Here is a 20,645-nt window from a genome sequence, read left to right on the forward strand (position 1 = left end):
GCTGCAGGGATCGGTGCTGGGTCCTCAACTATTTACATTTTATATTCATGACTTGGATGAAGGGACCAAGTGTAATGTAATCAAATTTGCTGATGATACAAAGATGGGTGGGAAAGCAAGTTGTGCGGAGGATGCAAAGAATCTGCAAAGGGATATAGATAGGCTAAGTGAGTGGGCAAACATTTGGCAGCTGGAGTAAAATGTGGGAAAATGTGAGGTTATCCACTTTGAAAGAAAAATAAAAAAGCAAAATTATTTAAATGGGGGAGATTACAAAATTCTGCAGTACAGAGGGATCTGGAGATCCTTGCATATGGAACTCTTTTAGATCCTTGCATATGGAATACAAAAAGTTAGTATGCAGGTACAGCAATCAGGAAGGCAAATGGAATGTTGGCCTTTATTGCAAGGGGAATAGAGTATAAAAGGGACTACCTGCTACATCTGTACAGAGTGTATTGGTGAGACCACACCTCACGTACTATGTACAGTTTTAGTCTCCTTATTTTAGGAGCCATATACTTGCATTGAAGGTTCACGAGGTTGATTCCAGAGATGAAGGGGTCGTCTTCTGAAGAAAGGTTGTGCAGGTTGAGCCTATGAGTTGTTGATGCCAGTTCATTGGATATATTCAAGAGGGAGTTAGATATGGCCTTTACTGCTAAAGGGATCAAGGGGTATGGAGAGAAAGCAGGAAAGGGGTACTGAGGTGAATGATCAGCCATGATCTTATTGAATGGTGGTGCAGGCTCAAAGGGCCAACAGCCTACTCCTGCACCTGTTTCTATACTCTTTGGAGTTTAGAAGAATGAGGGGTGATCTTATTGAAACATACAAGATTCTGAGGGGGCTTGACAGGGTAGATGCAGAGAGGGTATTTTGCCTTGTGGGGGAATCTAGAACTAGGGGGCATAATTTCAGAATAAGGGGTCGCCCATTTAAAACGGAGAGGAGGAGGAATTTTTTCTCTGAGGGTCGTGAATCTTTAGAATTCTCTACCCCGGAGACCTGTGGAGGCTGGTCATTAAATATATTTAAGGTGAAGGTGGACAGATTTTTGAACGATAACGGAGTCAAGGATTATGGTGAGGGGGCAGGGAATTGGAATTGAGGCCAAGATCAGATCAGCTATGATCTTATTAAATGGCGGAGCAGGCTCGAGGGGCAAAATGGCCTACTCCTGCTCCTATTTCTTATGTTCTTAAGCTGGCGCCAGAATATCAGCAGTACAATTATCGATTTGGCATATTATACAATAGAAAACTTGGTTTCACCAGCAAACTCGCAGATTATTTACCACACTCAACCTTTTCCCATCATAGGGCACTCTATTTGGGCAATGTAAACATTAATGCCAGGTGATGACTACCAGGTAAAATGCAAAACACCTTCACTATTTTATCACAAAACAATACAATCTTATTCATGTAATAAAGAGCAATTGAGTGACAATAGTGAACGATAACACTGGTATGCATTACAAAAACATTATAAGTTGAGATGTAATAATACAGGATGGCACCAGTTAAATTAAAAATGCTGAAGGATAAACTTGCCTGACACTTGAATGGCTGCATGCTGTGAAAATCAAATGCTGATTCCCTTCAGAGAGAGAAATGCATTGACATTGTCACTCACCAGGGCATGCAGCTTGTCCTCCAGCTCCTGATTAGATCGCTGGGATGCAGTGTAACTATTCTGTAATCTACATAGGCAGAGAAAACAAAATCCAATTCAGCTTTTACAGAAGCATTGACATAATACCAGTCAGTTGTCAGCACCTCAGAAAAAACATACAAATACTAAAAAACTAGATAAGTCAGTGCTGAAGTTGTACATTATATATAGGAAGGCGAATGGAGAATTACAAACAAAAGAAAAGCCGACAAACAAGCAAATCTGTTATGTATATAACCAAAGCCTCACTTTTTTTCAATATATATCTCTCAACGAGTTAGCTGGGAGAACTAAAAGGCATCATATAAAATGTGTTTTCAAGAGCACAGAGTGTCTATAGGTTATTTGTTATTTAAGTTCCAGCTCGGCACAGCGCTCAATGCAATCAGGTTGTGGGTTCAAGCCCCACTGAGAACACCGAGGACATGGAAAGACAGCATGCACCGACTCTTCAATGTAGTACTGAGGGAATGCTGCATTAAAGGAGGCACTGTCTTTTACATGAGATATTAAAGCAAGGCACTATTTGCCAGTGTAAGCAGTTGTTAAAAGTTTTATGGCCTTACGTCAAAGAAACGTAGAGAATTCTTCTAGTATCCTGACCTACATTATTCTCTTAACCATCAACACAGATTACCTCATGATTCACTTTATTTGCTGTCTGGGGGAGCCTCGATGATACATTGCCTGCCATGTTTGCCCAAACAACAGTTCTTGCACTTCAAAAGAATTCACTCGATGGGAAACACTAGCTATATAAAAGTTCCTTCTCGAGTACAAACATCCCCTGGTAGATGAGGAAGACCATTCAACCTATCTTAAGCTTGTCCATGCAGAAAGATCCTTAATCCCCCATTACAGCATCCAGTCATCTCTTCAATTATTCCAGGGTTTTCACCACCATTACTCTTCCCAAAAATCAATTAAGGAGGTAACAAGGAAAGTTGATGAGGGTAGTCTGTTTGATGGTGTATATGGATTTTAGCAAGGCTTTTGATAAGGTCCCACATGGCAGACTGGTCACGAAAGTAAAAACCCATGGAATCCAGGGCAAAGTGGCAAATTGGATCCAAAATTGGCTCAGAGGCAGGAATCAAAGGGTAATAGTTGACGGGTGTTTTTGTGACTGGAAGGCTGTTTCCAGTGGGGTTCCGCAGGGCTCAGTACTAGGTCCCTTGCTTTTTGTGGTATATATCAACGATTTAGACTTGAATGTAGGGAATATGATTAAGAAGTTTGCAAATGATAGTAAAATAGGCTGTGTTGATAATGAAGAAGAAAGCTGTAGATTGCAGGAAGATATCACTGAATTGGTCAGTTGGGCAGAACAGTAAGTGTGAAGTCTTGGGAGGGTCTAACAAGCAAGGGAATTCACATTAAATGGTACAAAACTGAAAAGTGTAGAGAAACAAAGGGACCTTGGAGTGTAGGTCCACAGATTCCTGAAGGTATCAGGCCAGGTAGATAAGGTGGATAAGAAGGCATATGGAATACTTGCCTTTTTTAGCTGAGGCATAGAATACAAAAGCAGGGAAGTCATGCTTGAACTGTATAAAACACTGGTTAGGCCACAGCTAGATTACAGCGTGCAGTCTGGTCAACATATTACAGGAAAGATGTGATTACACTAGAGAAGGGTACACAGGAGATTTACGAGGCTGTTGCCTGGACTGGAGAATTTTAGCTTTGAGGAAAGATGGGATAGGTTGGGTTTGTTTTCTTTGGAACAGAGGAGGCTGAGGGGAGACTTTATTGAGGTGTATAAAATTATGAAGGGCCTGGATAGAGTGGATAGGAAGGACCTGTTTCCCTCAGCAGAGGGGTCAACAAGGGAGCATAGAAATATAGAAAATAAGTGCAGGAGTAGGCCATTCGGCTCTTTGAGCCTGCACCACAATTCAATAAGATCACGGCTGATCATTCACCTCAGTACCCCTTTCCTGCTTTCTCTCCATACCCCTTGATCCCTCTAGCCGTAAGGGCCATATCTAACTCCCTCTTGAATATATCCAATGAACAGGCATCAGCAACTCTCTGCGGTAGAGAATTCCACATGTTAACAACTCTGAGTAAAGAAGTTTCTCCTCATCTCAGTCCTAAATGGCTTACCCCTTCTCCTTAGACTGTGTCCCCTGGTTCTGGACTTCCCCAACATTCTTCCTGCATCTGACCTGTCCATTCCCATCAGAATTTTATATGTTTCTATGAGATCCCCTCTCATCCTTCTAAACTCCAGTGAATACAGGCCCAGTCGATCCAGCCTCTCCTCACGTCAGTCCTGCCATCCCGGGAATCAGTCTGGTGAACCTTCACTGCACTCCCTCAATAGCAAGAACGTCCTTCCTCAGATTAGGAGACCAAAACTGAACACACTATTCCAGGTGAGGCCTCACCAAGGCCCTGTACAACTGTAGTAAGACCTCCCTGCTCCTATACTCAAATCCCTTAGCTATGAAGGCCATCAGACCATTTGCCTTCTTCACCACCTGCTGTACCTGCATGTCAACTTTCAATGACTGATGTACCATGACACCCAGGTCTCGTTGCACCTCCCCTTTTTCTAATCTGCCACCATTCAATAATATTCTGCCTTCGCGTTTTTGCCACCAAAGTGAATAACCTCACATTTATCCACATTATGGCATCTGCCATGCATTTGCCCACTCACCTAACCTGTCCAAGTTACCCTGCAGCCTCTTAGCATCCTCCTCACAGCTCACACCACCACCCAGCTTAGTGTCATTTGCAAACTTGGAGATATTACACTCAATTCCTTCATCAAAATCATTGATGTATATTGTAAATAGCTAGGGTCAAAGGCCTTTTGAAAGTTCAAATACACCACATCCACTGGTTCTCCCTTGTCCACTCTACTAGTTATATCCTCAAACAATTACAGAAGATTTGTCAAGCATAATTTCCCTTTTATAAATCCATGCTGACTTGGACCGATCCTGTCACTGCTTTCCAAATGCACTGCTATTTCATCCTTAATAATTGATTCCAACATTTTCCCCACTACTGATGTCAGGCTAACCGGTCTATAATTACCAGTTTTCTCGCTCCCTCCTTTTTTTTTAAAAAGTGGTGTTACATTAGCTACCCTCCAGTCCATAGGAACTGATCCAGAGCCGATAAGACTGTTGGAAAATGATCACCAATGCATTCACTATTTCTAGGGCCACTTCCTTAAGTACTCTGGGATGCAGACAATCAGGCCCTGGGGATTTATCGGCCTTCAATCTCATCAATTTCCCTAACACAATTTCCCGACTAATAAGGATTTCCTTCAGTTTCTCCTTCCCACTAGACCCTCAGTTCTCTAGTATTTCTGGAAGGTTATTTGTGTCTTCCTTTGAAAAGACAGAACCAAAGTATTTGTTCAACTGGTCTGCCATTTCTTTGTTCCCCATTATAAATTCACCTGGTTCTGACTGCAAGGGACTTACATTTGTCTTCAATAATCTTTTTCTCTTCACATATATTTAAAGTAATTCGTAAGAGGTTTAGAGGGGATTTGAGGGGAAATTTCTTCACGCAGAGGGTTGTGGGGGTCAGGAACACACTGCCTGAAAGGGTGGTAGAGGCAGAAACCCTCACCACATTTAAAAAGCACTTGGATGTGCTGTTGAAGTGCCGTAACCTACAAGGCTACGGACCAAGAGCTGAAAAATGAGATTAGGCTGTATAGCTCATCGGCTGGCACGGACACAATGGGCCAAAATAGCCTCCTTCCGTGCTGTAAACTTCTATGATTACTTTGTGAAGTTGTTCCTGGTCTTTTCCTTTGACAAGTTTGAACCCACAGTCCTAGTTGTAGTTGTGCAGATTTCTTTTTTCTAAATTGTTTACCATCTCACATACCTGTATAAAGTCTCATCCTTTCACCAATTATTACAAGCATTTATAGAATGTAGAAAATGGCACAAAGCCCAGACATGCAAGGAAAACAGACTCAGAGTTAAAGTAGATAGAGGGGGCCGAAAGCTTGGTCAGAGGAAAGTTTTAAGTGTCTTGGATGAGGAGAAGGAAGTGGGGGTGGGGTATAAAGACAGAATTCCAGAGTAGGATCTTGGTATCTGAAGGCACAGCTGCCAATGGTGGGTTGAAAATGGAGGGGGGGGGGGGGGGGGGGGGGGGGGAAAGAGTGGTGCACAAGAGGTCAAAGTCAGTGCAATAGGGAGAGGATGGAGGTGGGTGCTTTTGGAGCTGGAGGATGTTAGAGATAAGGAGGAATGAGACTGAAAAACCCAGATTTCTCCAGTCTTTCCTCATAGTTCAATCCTCTATCGCAGCGATCAGTATTATGGCTCTTTGAACTGCCTTTATCCATTGTTCAATAAATAAAGCCAAATGGGGGGGAGGGGGGGGGGGGGCAGAACTAAAATCTACAGAAACCTCTTATCCACTGGTACAGCTGGAGAAAAACTCCAATTGACTTATCTAAAACAGTGTGCAGCTGCATCAAGCACTCCAAGTACAACTATGGAAATACATTGATAAGCAGAGTGAAGCTCTGGCTAGACACTCCGATAACTACTGTTGAATTGTTGTGTCTGACTAACCAGCACATTCTTGTCAGAGTAACCCCTCCCTAAAAGAACATTCTGTTCAACATAGTTTAACTGTTGTTGCTTTCCTCAGAGTTGAACCTTCCTTTGTTACTTCTGTCTCCCCAGTACTGATAAGCATCCCACAGTCCAAACTTTAGGCAAGCAACACATTTTTCAAAACTTTGAACAAAAGCCTGAACAGCAGTAAAAACACATTGGGCCATAATTTGCAGCCCCTACGGGTGTGGACGAGGTGCGCACTTGCCCATAGGGGCCACACAAGTTCCGGGTTTGGGCATGCAAGTGCATATGCTAAAACCCGGAACTTTTGCACACATCTTCGGGAAAAGGGCTCCCGCGGGCTATTTGCCCAACTTGTGCCCAGAGAATGCCCGTGAAAGTCCTATGCCTGGTGAAATCAGGTGTAAGGCCTGCTTTTACCAGCATAAGACTTTTAAAGGACAGAAAAAAAATTTCTTCAATAATTTATTCATTTAAAAACCTGTAAAATATGGCAAATTTATTTTTAGACCCTTTAAAATGTGTAAATATATCTTTTTTTTTTAAATTTAATTTGTTTTATATATTTAATTAAATGCCATTTGATTCATTTTAAATGTGATTTTATTAAATTTATTTGAAAGCCCTGTATATAGTGGGGGGAGGTTCCTGTTCATACTTATGGGGATCCCCCTTCTTTCATTGTTTGGGCTGGCCTACGTGATCCCAGGGGCGCTTGCGAACTGCATGCACCCCTGGGATACATGGGCCTCTATGGAGGCCTACGTGTAATGGCCCAGGAACACAAGTCTCCGAAATTCTGGGACCATCAGGTAAGTGCGTAGATATTTTGCAGGTCAGAGGCATCCGCTCACAGGAAGCCTCCGCCTACAATTTCAGCCCCACTGAAATTGCTAACATAACATTTGATCCTTGATCTGTATAGAACTGCGTATAAAAAATTTACCCACACACCGACGGTCGAGTGCCATCATTTGAGCTGGTTGGGGGGGGGGGGGCGAAAGTCCGTATTACCCGAATACCTCACTCTGCTTTCTGGGTACTCTGAGACCAGCACATGAGTTAAAAGTTAAAACAGCTTTATGCTGAGCATGGGTTGTACACTGGGTAAGAGAATTTCAAAGCAAAGGATATCTTCACAGGAAAGAAGATAGTAGAATATGTGAGAGTCATTCAGCCGTATGTGTAATGGTCTGGAATGTGTCAGCTTGATCACTCTTGTTTATAGTAATAAAATGGCTGGGAAGAATTTTATTGCAGCAACAAAACAATAAGAAGAGTTGAGTGGCTAGTTGTTTAGTTTATGTTGTTATTCTGTTGGCATTTGTATGTATCCTTGATGTACTATGATTTATTGGTAGTATTCATGGAATGCAGTGATCAAAGGGGAAATTGGTATGAGAAATATAAGGGAACACTGTTCAGTAACTCACACTGGAATCGTGGATAGTGTGTCTCAGCACCTTGTTCTCATACTGGTTTTGTGCACTCTTACTAGTTGTGGATAGTATGAGGTTTCAATAAACACCTGATCATGCAATTGAGTGTGTGTGTAATCTGGCATTTAAAGTAACAAAACAAAAAAGCAGTCCTACACTGCTGACCTGCGGAATTTGTCCCTCAGTTTGTCCATCTCTTCCCGGGCATGGCTTAGTTCTGCCTCAAGGTAATGTCGACTAGATTCAAAGTCAGTCTCCATAATCTCCAACTTGTGTGTGCTGTGAGTCAGCCTTCGACGCAACTCTTCATTCTGCTGCTGCAACTGTCTGTTGAAAAAAAGAGAGAGAGAAAATATAGCATGACACTAAGAGGAACATCATTTCAAAGAAGGACAGCAGAACAACATACACATGGGAGAACAGGCAGTTTAGTAGGCATGGCATGAGGTTAGAATGTGGAACTCGCTACCAGGAGAACAACTGGAGAAAGATACGGGTTCAAAGCCAAGTAGTCTCGAGGGAGGTTTAGATTTTCAGACAAAAATGGTGGGGTCGGGGACGAAAGAGAGCAAGAGGCAATTTCAATAGTAGGCCAAGTCCCCTATGAACTGGAAGCTGCACCCTTGTATATACTAAATGGAACAGGATTAACTATTGCTCTGTGAATGCTGTATTGATTACTGGCAATCATGTGAGATATCCATCGTGTTCTCCTAACTCATTCAAATCCCATGCCATCAGACCAATATGTACAAACTAAAGCTATATGTCAGCTATATTTATACGGTAAATAAATAAAAATTAGACACAGCAAGATACTGAGCACACTATATGTAATAATGGAATCAGTCCATCGGGAGAAAAAAATACTGTTTTAGAACATATTTCTTGTTTGAAAAAGCTCGAGCACTGTTGGATGAAAGAGTTTTATAGATCTTCAAAATGCAATGTATGAGGATGATGGAAATGACACTTCATTCACAAAATTCAGATCTCTAGTCAAAGACTGGTGTTCATTTCTAGAAGGGTAGAACTAAAAAGCAGGGAAATGTTGTTGAACCTTGGTTAGACCACACTTAGAGTACTGTGAACAGTTCTGGTCTCCATATTATAAAAAAGGGCATAAAAGCACTGGAGACGGTACAAAAAAAGATTTACTAGAATTATACGAGAAGTAAGAGGTTATACCCATCAGAAAAGATTGAACAGACTGGGGCTCTTTTCTCTAAAAGAGAACAGATTGAGGGGTGACCTGATAGAGGTCTTGGTTATGAAAGGGTGTGATAGGGTAGATGTAGAGGAGATGTTTGCGGGGGAAACCAGAACTAGAGATCATAAATATGATAGCCACTAACAAATCCAATAGGGAATTCAGGAGAAATGTCTTTAAGTGGTTAGAATTTGGAACTCGCTACTACAAGTCGTTGTGGCGACTAGAATAGATGAATTTAAGGGGAACACAAGAATATAAAGAAATAGGAACAGGAGTAGGCTATAAGGTTCCTCGAGTCTGCTCCGTCATTCAGTAAGAACATTGCTGATCTTCTACCTCAACACCACTTTCCCGTCCTATCCCCATATCTCGATTGCCTTATTGTCCAAAAATCTATTGATCTCAGCCTTGAATATACTCAACGACATCCACAGCCCTCTGGGGTAGAGAATTATAAAGAATCAAAGTCCTCAGTGAAGAAATTTCTCAACTCAGTCCAAAATGGCAAACCCCTTATCCTGAGACTATGTCCCATAGTTCTAAACTCTCCAGCCAGGGGAAACAACCTCGCAATATCTACTCTGTCAAGCTCGCTAAGAATGTTAACTCATTCATCTCAACTCGAAAATAGAGGCCATTCTACTGAAGCTAGATAAGCACATGAAGGAGAAAGGAATAGAGAGATATGTTCATAGGGTTAGGAGGGTGGAGCTTGTGTGGAGCATAAACACCAGCATGTGCTGTAAATACCTTGCAAGACATGAGAATTCTCCAGTACTCACCATCCAAAGGCCCTTATTTTTTTTTCAATCATGATTAAAGAAACAATGCTGTAAAGTATTGCACAGAACTTGCACCATCCCGTTTACCAATCACCTCTGTATTCACTGATCTACATTGGCTCAGGATCCAGCAAGGGCTTGAATTTAACATTTTAATTCTCGTGATCAAATCCCTCCATGGCCTCACCCATCCCTATCTCTAACCTCCTCCAGCCCTAAAGCCCTCCGAGATAACTGCACTCCTCCAAGTTTGACCTCTTGTGCATTCCCGATTTCTATCACCGCATCATGGGCAGATGTCTCCCTCTTAGGCGGTCCCTTGTATCGAGGATGACTTGCCTCCACACCAAAAAGAGTTGAGTTCACAGTGTTTGATGAGGACCTGATATTCCAGGTCGCGAACTACATATTGAAGGGTGGAAGATGCCGGTGTGTGGATTTTTTTAACGTGTGGTGACCGTTGCACACCAGCCACCACACAGGTTTGACAGAGCTAGGTCTTGGTCCAGTGGCAAGGATTAACCAACACGACTGGAGACCAGCTCTGCTGCATGGACCTAGTGCGCACACATATCGCAGTGTGGGCTGGCCCATGCTGCCCCTGGGCCCCAAACTCTCACCTCTCCTGGGCCCCAATCACATTGCTCTTGGGCCCTGAATTCTCTCTGCTCTTCTGCCCTGGTCATTCACCGCTATAATCACTCGTCGTATCTCTGCTGTACCTGGGCCCCGAAGTTCCTGAACACACTCCTCAAAGCCGTCACCCTCCTGGTACAGCTCGCGCTGTATCTTGAAGTGGCATGCTCCTCCTTTTATCCCCGACCTGCGGCTGGCCGGGGCGCCACCTGCAGATATACCTTCAGCTACGTAGGCCCTAGGCTTTGGAATTCGCTCCCTAAACCTCTCTGCCTCTATCCCTCTCGCCTCCTTGAAGATACTCCTTAAAACCTACCTCTCTGACCAAGCTTTTGGTCACCTGTCCTAATATTTCTGTGACTCGGGGTCAAATTCTGTCTCATAACACTCCTGTGAAGCACCTTGGGATGTTTTACTATGTTAAAGGCGCTATATAAAAAGCAAGCTGCATGCAGATAATCCATGTTACCCAACTCTGATATTTGCTAAATGCTTGGACAACATACAATTCAATTCACACCTAAAATAAAGCCCCTGTATCCTGATTAATTTCCAGGAACAAGCAACCTGGTCAGAGTAGAGGCACAGAATCGTAGGATTTTACAGCTCTGGAGGAGGCCAATTGGCCAGTCACGCCTGTTCCAATTGTGTGTGTAATGTATGGAGAAAGAGTCAGACTGAACACTGAGCTCAAAGTAAAGTGTGACCGTAGTCTTTTATTTGCAGGTCGCCAGAGTGCCTCTCCAACCTGTAAAGCCTTCTTAAATACCTGTGCTCCCAAGGGATTATGGGATCCTTTAGGACTCCGGGGAATGAGCCCTCTGGTGGCTGTCAGAGTAAATACAAGTCCCCATATATAACATTCCCCCCCCCCCCAAAGTCAATAGTGTAACTATTTACAATGTGAGTCGATCTGGGGCCCTTCTTGCCCTGGTTCTCGGTGTGAAAGCTGTTGTTGAATCATTTGTTGGGCCCTCGCTAGGCTGCTGTACAGCTGGCCTTGCTGGGCTGCCTGGTGTGTTGGACCATGCAAGGCTACTGTGGATGATGGGTTCTGCTTCCTGATCAACCGTGGTGCTGTTTGCCACTGATGTGTGTGCTGGGGGAAATCAAAAAAGGTAGGGTCCAAGGCGGGTTGCTCAGGGTTTGAATCTGAGTTTGATTTGGTCCAAGTGTTTCCGGTGAATGAGTCCATTTGAAAGTTTGACCCGAAACACCCTGCTCCCCACTTTGGCCACGACAGTGCCGGGAAGCCACTTGGGACCTTGTCCATAATTTAATACAAATACAGGATCATTGATTTCAATCTTGCGTGACACATTTGCGCTATCATGGTATGCACTTTGTTGAAGCCACCTGCTCTCTATCTGTTCATGTAGATCAGGGTGAATTAACGAGAGCCTTGACTTAAGTGCTCTTTTCATGAGTTCAGCAGGTGGGATCCCAGTGAGTGTGGTCTCGTGCAGTAGCTAAGCAGGACTCGGGATAGGCGAGTCTGCAGTGAGCCTTCAGTTACCCCCCTTGCTTGATGGTTTGCACTGCTCTCTCAGCCTGCCCATTGGATATTGGTTTAAACGGGCATATGTGACATGTTTGATCCCGTTACGGGTCATGAATTCTTTGAACTCCGCACTGGTAAAACATGGCCCGTTGTCGCTCACCAGGACATCGGGTAAGCCGTGTGTGGCAAACATGGCCCGCAGGCTTTAAGTCGTGGCAGCGCACGTTAGCTGACATTATCTCACATTCAATCCACATGGAGTACGCGTCTACAACCACAAGGAATATTTTACCCAAGATCGGGCAGGTATAGTCGACGTGTACTCCAGACCACGGTTTGGAGGGCCAAGACCATAAATTTAGCGGCGCCTCCCTGGGTACATTGCTTAACTGTGAGCATGTATTACATCTGTGGACGCAGAACTAAGTCCGCATCGATACCGGGCAACCACACGTGGGATCTGGCTATCGCTTTCATCATTACAATGCCTGGGTGGGTACTGTGGAGGTCATTGATGAAGGTGTCTCTGCCCTTCTTGGGGGACCACTACTCGATTGCCTCACAAAAGGCAGTCTGCCTGTATAGACATTTCATCTTTGCGCTGCTGGTACGCCTTTATCTCTTCCTGCATTTCCACTGGGACACTGGACCAGCTCCCGTGAAGCACACAGCTTTTGACTAGAGATAATAAGGAGTCCTGGCTTGTCCAGGTTTTGATCTTCCGGGCAATGACGGTTGATTGCTCACTCTCAAATGCTTCCATAATCATGGCTAGATCTGCGGGCTGCGCCATTTCCACCCCCATTGTGGGTGATGGCAGCCGACAGAGCATCGGCGCAGTTTTCTGTGCCTGGCCTGTGGCGAATGGCGTAGTTGTATGCGGATAACGTGAGCGCCCATCTCTGGATGCGGGCCGATGCATTGGTATTTATCCCTTTACTCCGGAAAACAAGGATATAAGTGGCTTATGGTGGGTTTCCAATTTAAATTTTAGCCCAAACTGGTATTGATGCATTTTCTTTACGCCATAGACACACGCTAACGCTTCTTTTTCAATCATGCTGTAGGCTCTCTCGCCCTTAGACAGACTCCTGGATGCATAAGCAACCGGTTGCAGTTTTCCGAAATCATTGGCTTGTTGCAATACACACCAGACACCATACATGCTAGTACCAAACGTTTACATGGATCATACAACACAAGCAATTCGTTTGAGCATAACAATTTTCTCACTTTTACCCCAAACTCATTCGCCCCCTTTTCGTAGTAAGACATGTAGAGCTAAGACCCGGTAAAAGTTACCAAAGTCCCAGAAACGACCGCAGCTCTGTCACGTTCTGTGGCCTTGGTGCGTTCGATTGCCTCCGTCTTCGCGTTGGTGGGCCTGATGCCATCTGCTGCAATCCTCCTTCCCGGGAACTTCACTTCAGGCACCAGGAAAACGCACTGAGCGTTTTAACCTGAGCCCCACGCGGTTCAGTCGACTAAGAACCTCCTCCAGTTTCTGCAGGTGCTCGACTGTGTTCCGACCTGTGACCAAGATGTCGTCCTGGAAGACCACAGTGCGCGGGACCGACTTCAGTAAGTTTTCCATGGATTTCTCTGGAATATCGCCGCCACTGATCGAATTCCAAACGAGCATCTGTTATAAATAAAAAGACGTTTGTGCGTGTTGGTGCAGGTGAGGGCCTTCGATGATTCCTCCAGTTCCTGCGTCATGTCGGCTGAAGTCAGATCCAGCTTCGTGAATGTCTTTCCTCCCGCCCGCATTGCAAAGAGGTCGTTGGCTTTTGGTAGTGGGTATTGGTCCTGCAGGGAGAAACGATTAATAGTTACTTTGTAATCGCCACAGATTCTGACGGTGCCGTCTCCAGTCTCCCTTGAGGACTGGGACAGTCGGACTGGCCCACTCGCTGAACTCGATCGGGGAAATGATGCCCCATCTTTGCAGCTGGTCTAGCTCGATCTCTACCCTCTCATCATGTGCGGTACTGCTCTCGCCGAGTGATGGATGGGTCGCGCCCCCGGAATTAGGTGGATCTGCACTTTTGCTCCTTGGAATTTCCCGATGCCTGGTTCGAACAGCAAAGGAAATTTGTTTAAGACCTGGGCACACGAAGTGTCATCAGCGGGCGATAGCGCTCGGACGTCGTCCCAGTTCCAGCGTATCTTTCCCAGCCAGCTCCTGCCGAGCAGCGTGGGACCATCGCCCGGTATCACCCAGAGTGGTAGCTTGTGCACCGTTCCATCGTAGCACTGCCGATTATAGGAATCAGTTCTTTTGTGCAAGTTCTTAGTCTCATGCGAACTGGAGTTAAGACTGGCCTTGAGACCTTGTTGTACCACAACCTTTTGAAAGTATTTTTGCCCATGATAGACTGGCTCGCGCCCGTGTCCAGCTCCATTGACACCGGGAGTCCATTTATTTCAACATCCAGCATTATCGGGGGACAATTTGTGGTGAATGTGTGCACCCCATGTAGCTCTGCCTCCTCTATCTGAGGCTCTGGTTTGTAGTGATCCTCCATGGATCTGTCCTCCTCTGCAATGTGGTGGTTTGCAGGTTTAACAAGTTTAGCAGCTTACTTGCACACTCGTTGGGGGTGTCCCATTGATCCACAACCGTTGCAAACGTATCCTTTGAATCGGCATGAATGGAAACGATGATCACCCCCGCAGCGCCAAGAGAGTGTTAATGGCCTTGCATTCATCACCCTTGATGGTGGACTCAGACATCTGCGGACGTGTAGCTGCAGGTATGTATGACCTGCCCTGTACGTTACGATTCGAAAACATCACTTTGTTCACAGTACTTGTAGCAGCACTTGTGTGCTGAGAGATTTGCTTAGTATTGTCACGGGTGGCAATGAACGCCTGGGTTATCGCTATGGCCTTACTCAAGGTTGGGGTCTCTACAGTCAAAAGCTTGCGAAGTATCGTTTCGTGGACAATGCCAAGTACGAAAAAGTCTGAGCTCCAAATGTCCTTCAAATTCGCAATGTCCTGCAAGGCGTCTCAGCTCGGCGACATAACTCGCCACTTCCTGGCCTTCAGACCTTTGGCATCAAAATGCTTTCCTTCGGGTTCAAATGCTCTCGGACCAGCGTGCACAAATCGTCGTACGATTTCTCCGTAGGTTTCGCTGGAGTGAGCAGATTCTTCATGAGGTCATACATTGGTGAGGAGGATCGCCTTACGTTTGCCAGCGCTCTTCCCCATCTAGCTCGTTGGCCACGAAGTATTGGTCGAGTCGCTCCACAAAAGTTTCCCAATCATCTCCCTCTGAAAATTTCTCCAGGACGCCCACTGTTCTCTGCATCTTTGGGTTCGCTATCTGTATCACGTCGCCAGTTGTAGTGTATGGAGAAAGAGTCAGACTGAACACTGAGCTCAAAGTAAAGTGCGACCGTAGTCTTTTATTGCAGGTCTCCAGAGTGCCTCTCCAACCTGTGAAGCCTTCTTAAATACCTGTGCTCCCAAGGGATTGTGAGATCCCTTGGGACTCCAGGGAATGAGCCCTCTGGTGGCTGTACAGAATAAATACAAGTCCACATATATAACACTGTGAAAGTTCCCACTTTAAACATAGAAAATAGGTGGAATAGGCCATTCGGCCCTTCGAGCCTGCACCGCCATTCAATGAGTTCATGGCTGAACATGCAACTTCAGTACCCCATTCCTGCTTTCTCGCCATACTCATTGATCCCCCTAGTAGTAAGGACTACATTAACTCCTTTTTGCACACCAGCCATCCTGTGGCCTCTCCGAGCGAGAATATCAAGTCAGTGCTGAATTAGGGACTGTTCTGTGCCCACTAACTAATGGGATTGAGATTGTCCAAACTCATTTAACAAACTAATGAGGTTGGGAGAGATCTGGCCTTGAGTTTTAGAGGTCAGGGGCCAGTGTCTAACCCAGTGCATGTTTTTCATTTAACTCTACTGACACATGACACCGCTGAAAGTTGTGGCATGATGGACATGTGTTGGATGCAAAACTTTTCATTTTATAGATGATTTAACATTTATACAAAATACATTTAGTTTTCAATTCCAATATGGACCCATGATAAAGGGATTCCACAGCTTTTAAATCAGAGAGGTGTGTACACGTCATCATTTAGGATGGGGCAAGGAGCTAATCCGGACAGCACAAACCCTAGACTTCCAACCCATACCTCCAGACCACTTAGTCCTATTCACTTTTACATTTTTCTTTCCACAAATATTTATCAATTGCACTTGCCCAGCAACCACCCCACACACACACATTCTATCTTCTACCTCCATTTGGTAAATGAAAGCAGCTTCCATTTTAACTCCAGCATTGATATAAATAATATTTAGTGGAAGAGAAGAGGCTAATGTGAACTATAGCTTTAGTTCAAGAACCACCAAAATAGTATGAAAATCATTGACCATTAGGAATGAAATATCGTGAATAAAGTAAAATCATTAGATGCACCACCCATTCTGAAGCAGTTATACATAAAAACTGCAAATACATCAGTAGATTCAATCTTGCCCTTCCTTCAGCCCAGTGCATGAACAAAATTCTTGTCCATTTTTCAATCCCTTCTTTGCCTGCCCTGCCTTGCCTCCGTAGTCTCCTCCAGCTGTACATGCCCACATGTACCCTCCTCGGACATTGCTTTACTCTTTATTCACAGTTCCTTCACTGCACCGCTGGTGGTCATTCTTCAGCCACTACACTTCCATCCTCTGGAACCCCCTATCTTGCTCTGGGCTTTCAATACCCCTCTTTCTGACCAAACCTTTGCTCTCTTCCCCAATCCTCCAGGTATTGCCTTCTGCTTTATGTCCACGGTTTTTCCTTCTCAATGCCCCAAGACATCTTCCTGTTCATGAGTGCTACAGCATGTTATTGGAAGTTGCTAAAAACTGATGTAATAGATGGGAGTTGATTTCATTATTTTTATATTTGAAATTATAATAATTTTTTTTAAAAACGCTGCAAGTTACGATCTGGAATTCACTGCCTGAAAGAGTGGTGGAAGCAGATTCAATAATAACTTTCAAAAGAGTATTTGCATGTATTCTTGAAACGGAAATATTTGCAGGACTACGGGGAAAGAGAAGAGGAGCACCATGGGACGTTTTACTATGTTAAAGCCGCCATATAAATTCAAGATGTTGTTGTTGAGTGGGCCTAACTGAATACATCGTTTGAAGAGCCGGCAGAGGCACAATGGGCCGAATGGCCTCCTATTGTACTGTATGATGCTATTGGTCAAATTACCAATCATACACTGATTTGTTTTCTTTACAAATCCAGGAACAAACAAGTTACAATACTGGCTCACTGCTACATTGAAGCATAACATTATCCTTATGTCACCATCTTCATCTGTGGAAATATTTGATAATCTATATGGAATCATATCTGTCCCAAAATTATACATCTTCAACATACTGTACTGGTCAAAGAGGGGGGGGGGGGCGCGGGAGAGAGGGGACACTGTACATTGTAAACGCTCTGCTGTACAATGCCATCCCTGTGGTACAAGTTCAATATTACTCTGTGGTGCCCTAATCAAACTCACGCAAGGCAACAGCTGGACTCTAGAAGGGTCCGAGTTTGCCTAGACTAGAGAGGGAAAATGCGCAAGCATAGATATCAGTCTTGGAGAGAATCGAGCTGGGTTGAGACATCTTCCATTGGCCGGTCATAGGCGGTCCCTCAAAACGAGGATGACTTGCTTCCATGCCAAGTGTTTCAATGAAGGACCCGAACTACATCCTCGAGGGTGGAAGATACCGGTGCATGGATTTTTTTTAAGGTGTGGTGGCCGTTGGTCCAGTGGCAAGGATTACCCAAGACGACTGGAGACCAGCTCTGCTGCACGGACCTAGTGCGCACACACACCGCAGTGTGGGCTGGCCCGTGCTGCCCCTGGCCCCGAACTCACGCCTCCCCTGGGCCCCGATCACATCCCTCCTATGTTCAAATAGCCTGCTGGCAATCGCAGTTTTGGCTCATAGGAAGAATGGCAGCGTGAACAAGCTACCAGAGGGTTATCATTGCCAGTAGCCATGGAAGCACATCCTAGCAAGACCTGGGGCTTCAGGTAGGAGGGGAGAAAGGAAGAAATTTGGAAAAATAATTGCATGCAACTTTGAAAAATTCATCAAGTTTTAAAGAGAACGCTGGGTTTCTACCACTTTCACTAATTAATACAAGAGAGTTAAAAACCCAAAAAAGGCTTTGAAGCCTGCAATCTGATCAAGGAGCTCAAATAATATCAAATAATAAACTTCGTCCCACTGTCCAGATGATTATTACAAATGGTACAAGTCCTTGGCTGCTCCAGGGAATGTATTTTGTTATGGGTGCTGTGACCATATGTAGTGGTTTCTTTCCTTCGGCTGACATTAACTTTTTGTGGACACTGATGACAGTGCCACTCATCAAGATGAGACAACATCCATACGGAAGGATTAACTCATTTTACTGGAACTATAAAAATGATTTCCAGTTAAGAAATATTATAATATACAGGAAATCCAGAAATGGTCTGCAGCAACAGTATTTCAGTGCCACAAACCGAAACACGATGATACACTTCAACATTTATTAATGATTTTACTCAAACTATATAGGGATTGAACACCTTTTTATTGAAGGGAAAAGAGGGTTATACTGGCAGTTAGATGAGGAAGGATGAGAGGAGGCTCGAGTGAAGCATAAACACCAGCATGGACTGGTTGGCCCAAATGGCCTGTACCTTTGCTGTATATTCTATATAATTCTATGAATCAGAGGACTGTAATTAAGAACTGGAACTGGCAGTTTATTCCTTCCTCAGCCAGGGATGCCAAAACAACCAACTCAGCACAGTGCAGGGATTGAACCTGGGACCATCAGTACACGATCACATTATGTTTAACCATCAGGAAGTCTTACAGAACCCTCTCCCTCTCAATTAGAAAGTGGAGACCAGTTTTATGATCTTCACAATGCTGAAGATATTCAGAGTAAAACATATCTCGTATTACACTGTTTGAATTAACTTATCACATGTATTTGTAAGCGGGTTTGAAAGTTGACGGCTCACATAAATTAGACACAAGAACATAAGAAATAGGAGCAGTAGTAGACCATACGGCCCCTCGAGCCTGCTCCGCCATTTAATATGATCATGGCTGATCATTGAACTCAATTCCACTTTCCCACCCGAACTCCATATCCCTTGATCCCCCTAATCTCCAAAAATCTATCTCTCAGCCTTGAATATATTCAGAGACTCAGCACCACAGCCCTCTGGGAAGAGAATTCCAATGATTCACAATCCTCTATGAGTGAAGAAATTCCTCCTCATCTTGGTCTGCCCCTTATCCTGAGACTGTGTCCCCTCGTTCTCGACACTCCATGAAGGGGAAACAACCTCTCAGCATCTACCCTGTCAATCCCCTGCAGAATCTTGTATGTTTCGGAGATCACCCCTCATTCTTCTAAACTCGAGAGAATAGACCCAATCTACACAATCTCTCATCATAAGGTAGTCCTCTCCTTCCAGGAATCCATCTTGTGAACCTTCGTTACACCGCCCCCAAGGCAAGTATATCCTTCCTTAGATAAGGAGACCAAAACTGTGCACAGTACTCCAGGTGTGGTCTCACCAGGGCCCTGTACAATTTTAGCAAGACTTCCTTACTCTTATACTCCAACCCGTTGCCATTTGCCTTCCTTATTGCTTGCTGTCTCTGCATGCTAGCTTTGTGTGTTCCTTGCATGAGGACACCCAAATCTCTGAACACCAACATTTAAAAGTTGCTCACCATTTAAAAAATATTCTGTTTTTCTATTCTTCCTACCAAAGTGAATAACCTCATTTCCTCACATTATACTCCATCTGCCACCTTATTGCCCACTTAGTTTATCTATATCCCTTTGCAGACTCTCTTCTCCTTACAGCTTACTGTCCCACCTAGCTTTGCATCATCAGCAAACATGGATACATTACACTCTATCCCTTCATCTAGATCATTAATATAGACTGTAAATAGCTGAGGCCCCAGCACTGATCCTTGCGGCACTCCACTAGTTACAGCCTGCCAACCTGAAAAAGAACCATTTATCCCTGCTCTCTGTTTGTTAACCAATCCTCTATCCATGCTAATACATTATCTCCAATTCCATGAGCCCTTATCTTGTGTAATAAACTTTTTATGTGGCACCTTATCGAATGCCTTTTGAAAATCAAAATATACTACATCCACTGGTTCCTCTTTATCTGCCTTGCTAGTTACATCCACAAAAAATGAATACATTTGTCAAACAGACAGGCATACACCTCCCCTCCCACGTTCAATTGTTTCTTTAAATAAAAAACAGAATGGGTCATGGAGCAGAAGCTCACAAACCAATAACCCATATAAATTACACTCTATTGAGAGTTTGCAACTGTGCTGGTTTCAAATGGCTAGGATTTTTTGATGCCGCTAATGGTAGTGCCAGATTGTTCATGCCAGTGGGTTCCCTCAGGTCAAAAGCAGAATTGCCATGTAAAGAGGACATAAAAGGTGTAATTCATTGCTCGTCACCAATGTCCAATCTGGCAGATCTCCATACACCACCTGTTACTGGTACATTTAAAGCAGAGCCCATGTCACTGAAATTCGATGGACTCAAATGGACATCAAACCGTACATTAAAGAGTGATGCTTTCTGCTGCTTGCGTTGAAAGCTAAGTTTGTAAATATTTCATGGTGATCCCGTATAGCATTGTTTATAATTGGCTAAGTGGCTGATAATTCAGATCAACCCAATTTGCCAGATGGACTTTAGGAAAGAGGATCTTAT

At 44.2% G+C, this 20,645-nt stretch overlaps 1 protein-coding gene across 12 annotated transcripts in view; it reads right to left on the reverse strand.

Annotated features, from left to right (window-relative positions):
* Positions 1 to 20,645, reverse strand: part of tjap1 (tight junction associated protein 1 (peripheral)) — a 258,207-nt gene that overhangs the window by 107,826 nt on the left and 129,736 nt on the right. For 10 of the 12 annotated variants that reach the window (XR_011593916.1, XR_011593915.1, XR_011593914.1 and 7 more), the window contains 2 exons: positions 7,856 to 8,017; positions 1,639 to 1,705 (listed from right to left, as the gene is read on the reverse strand). Coding sequence is in view for 8 of the 12 variants with exons in the window: in XM_070885872.1 (XP_070741973.1) it covers positions 1,639 to 1,705; positions 7,856 to 8,017 (229 nt within the window). In the remaining 4 variants the exon portion in view is untranslated. Of the gene's footprint in view, positions 1 to 1,556; positions 1,706 to 7,855; positions 8,018 to 20,645 lie in introns of those variants that run through there. The other 2 variants (XM_070885874.1, XM_070885875.1) reach the window with 2 other exon arrangements.

The sequence above is a fragment of the Pristiophorus japonicus genome, chromosome 7 (assembly GCF_044704955.1).
Source record: "Pristiophorus japonicus isolate sPriJap1 chromosome 7, sPriJap1.hap1, whole genome shotgun sequence".
NCBI classification, from domain to species: domain Eukaryota; kingdom Metazoa; phylum Chordata; class Chondrichthyes; family Pristiophoridae; genus Pristiophorus; species Pristiophorus japonicus.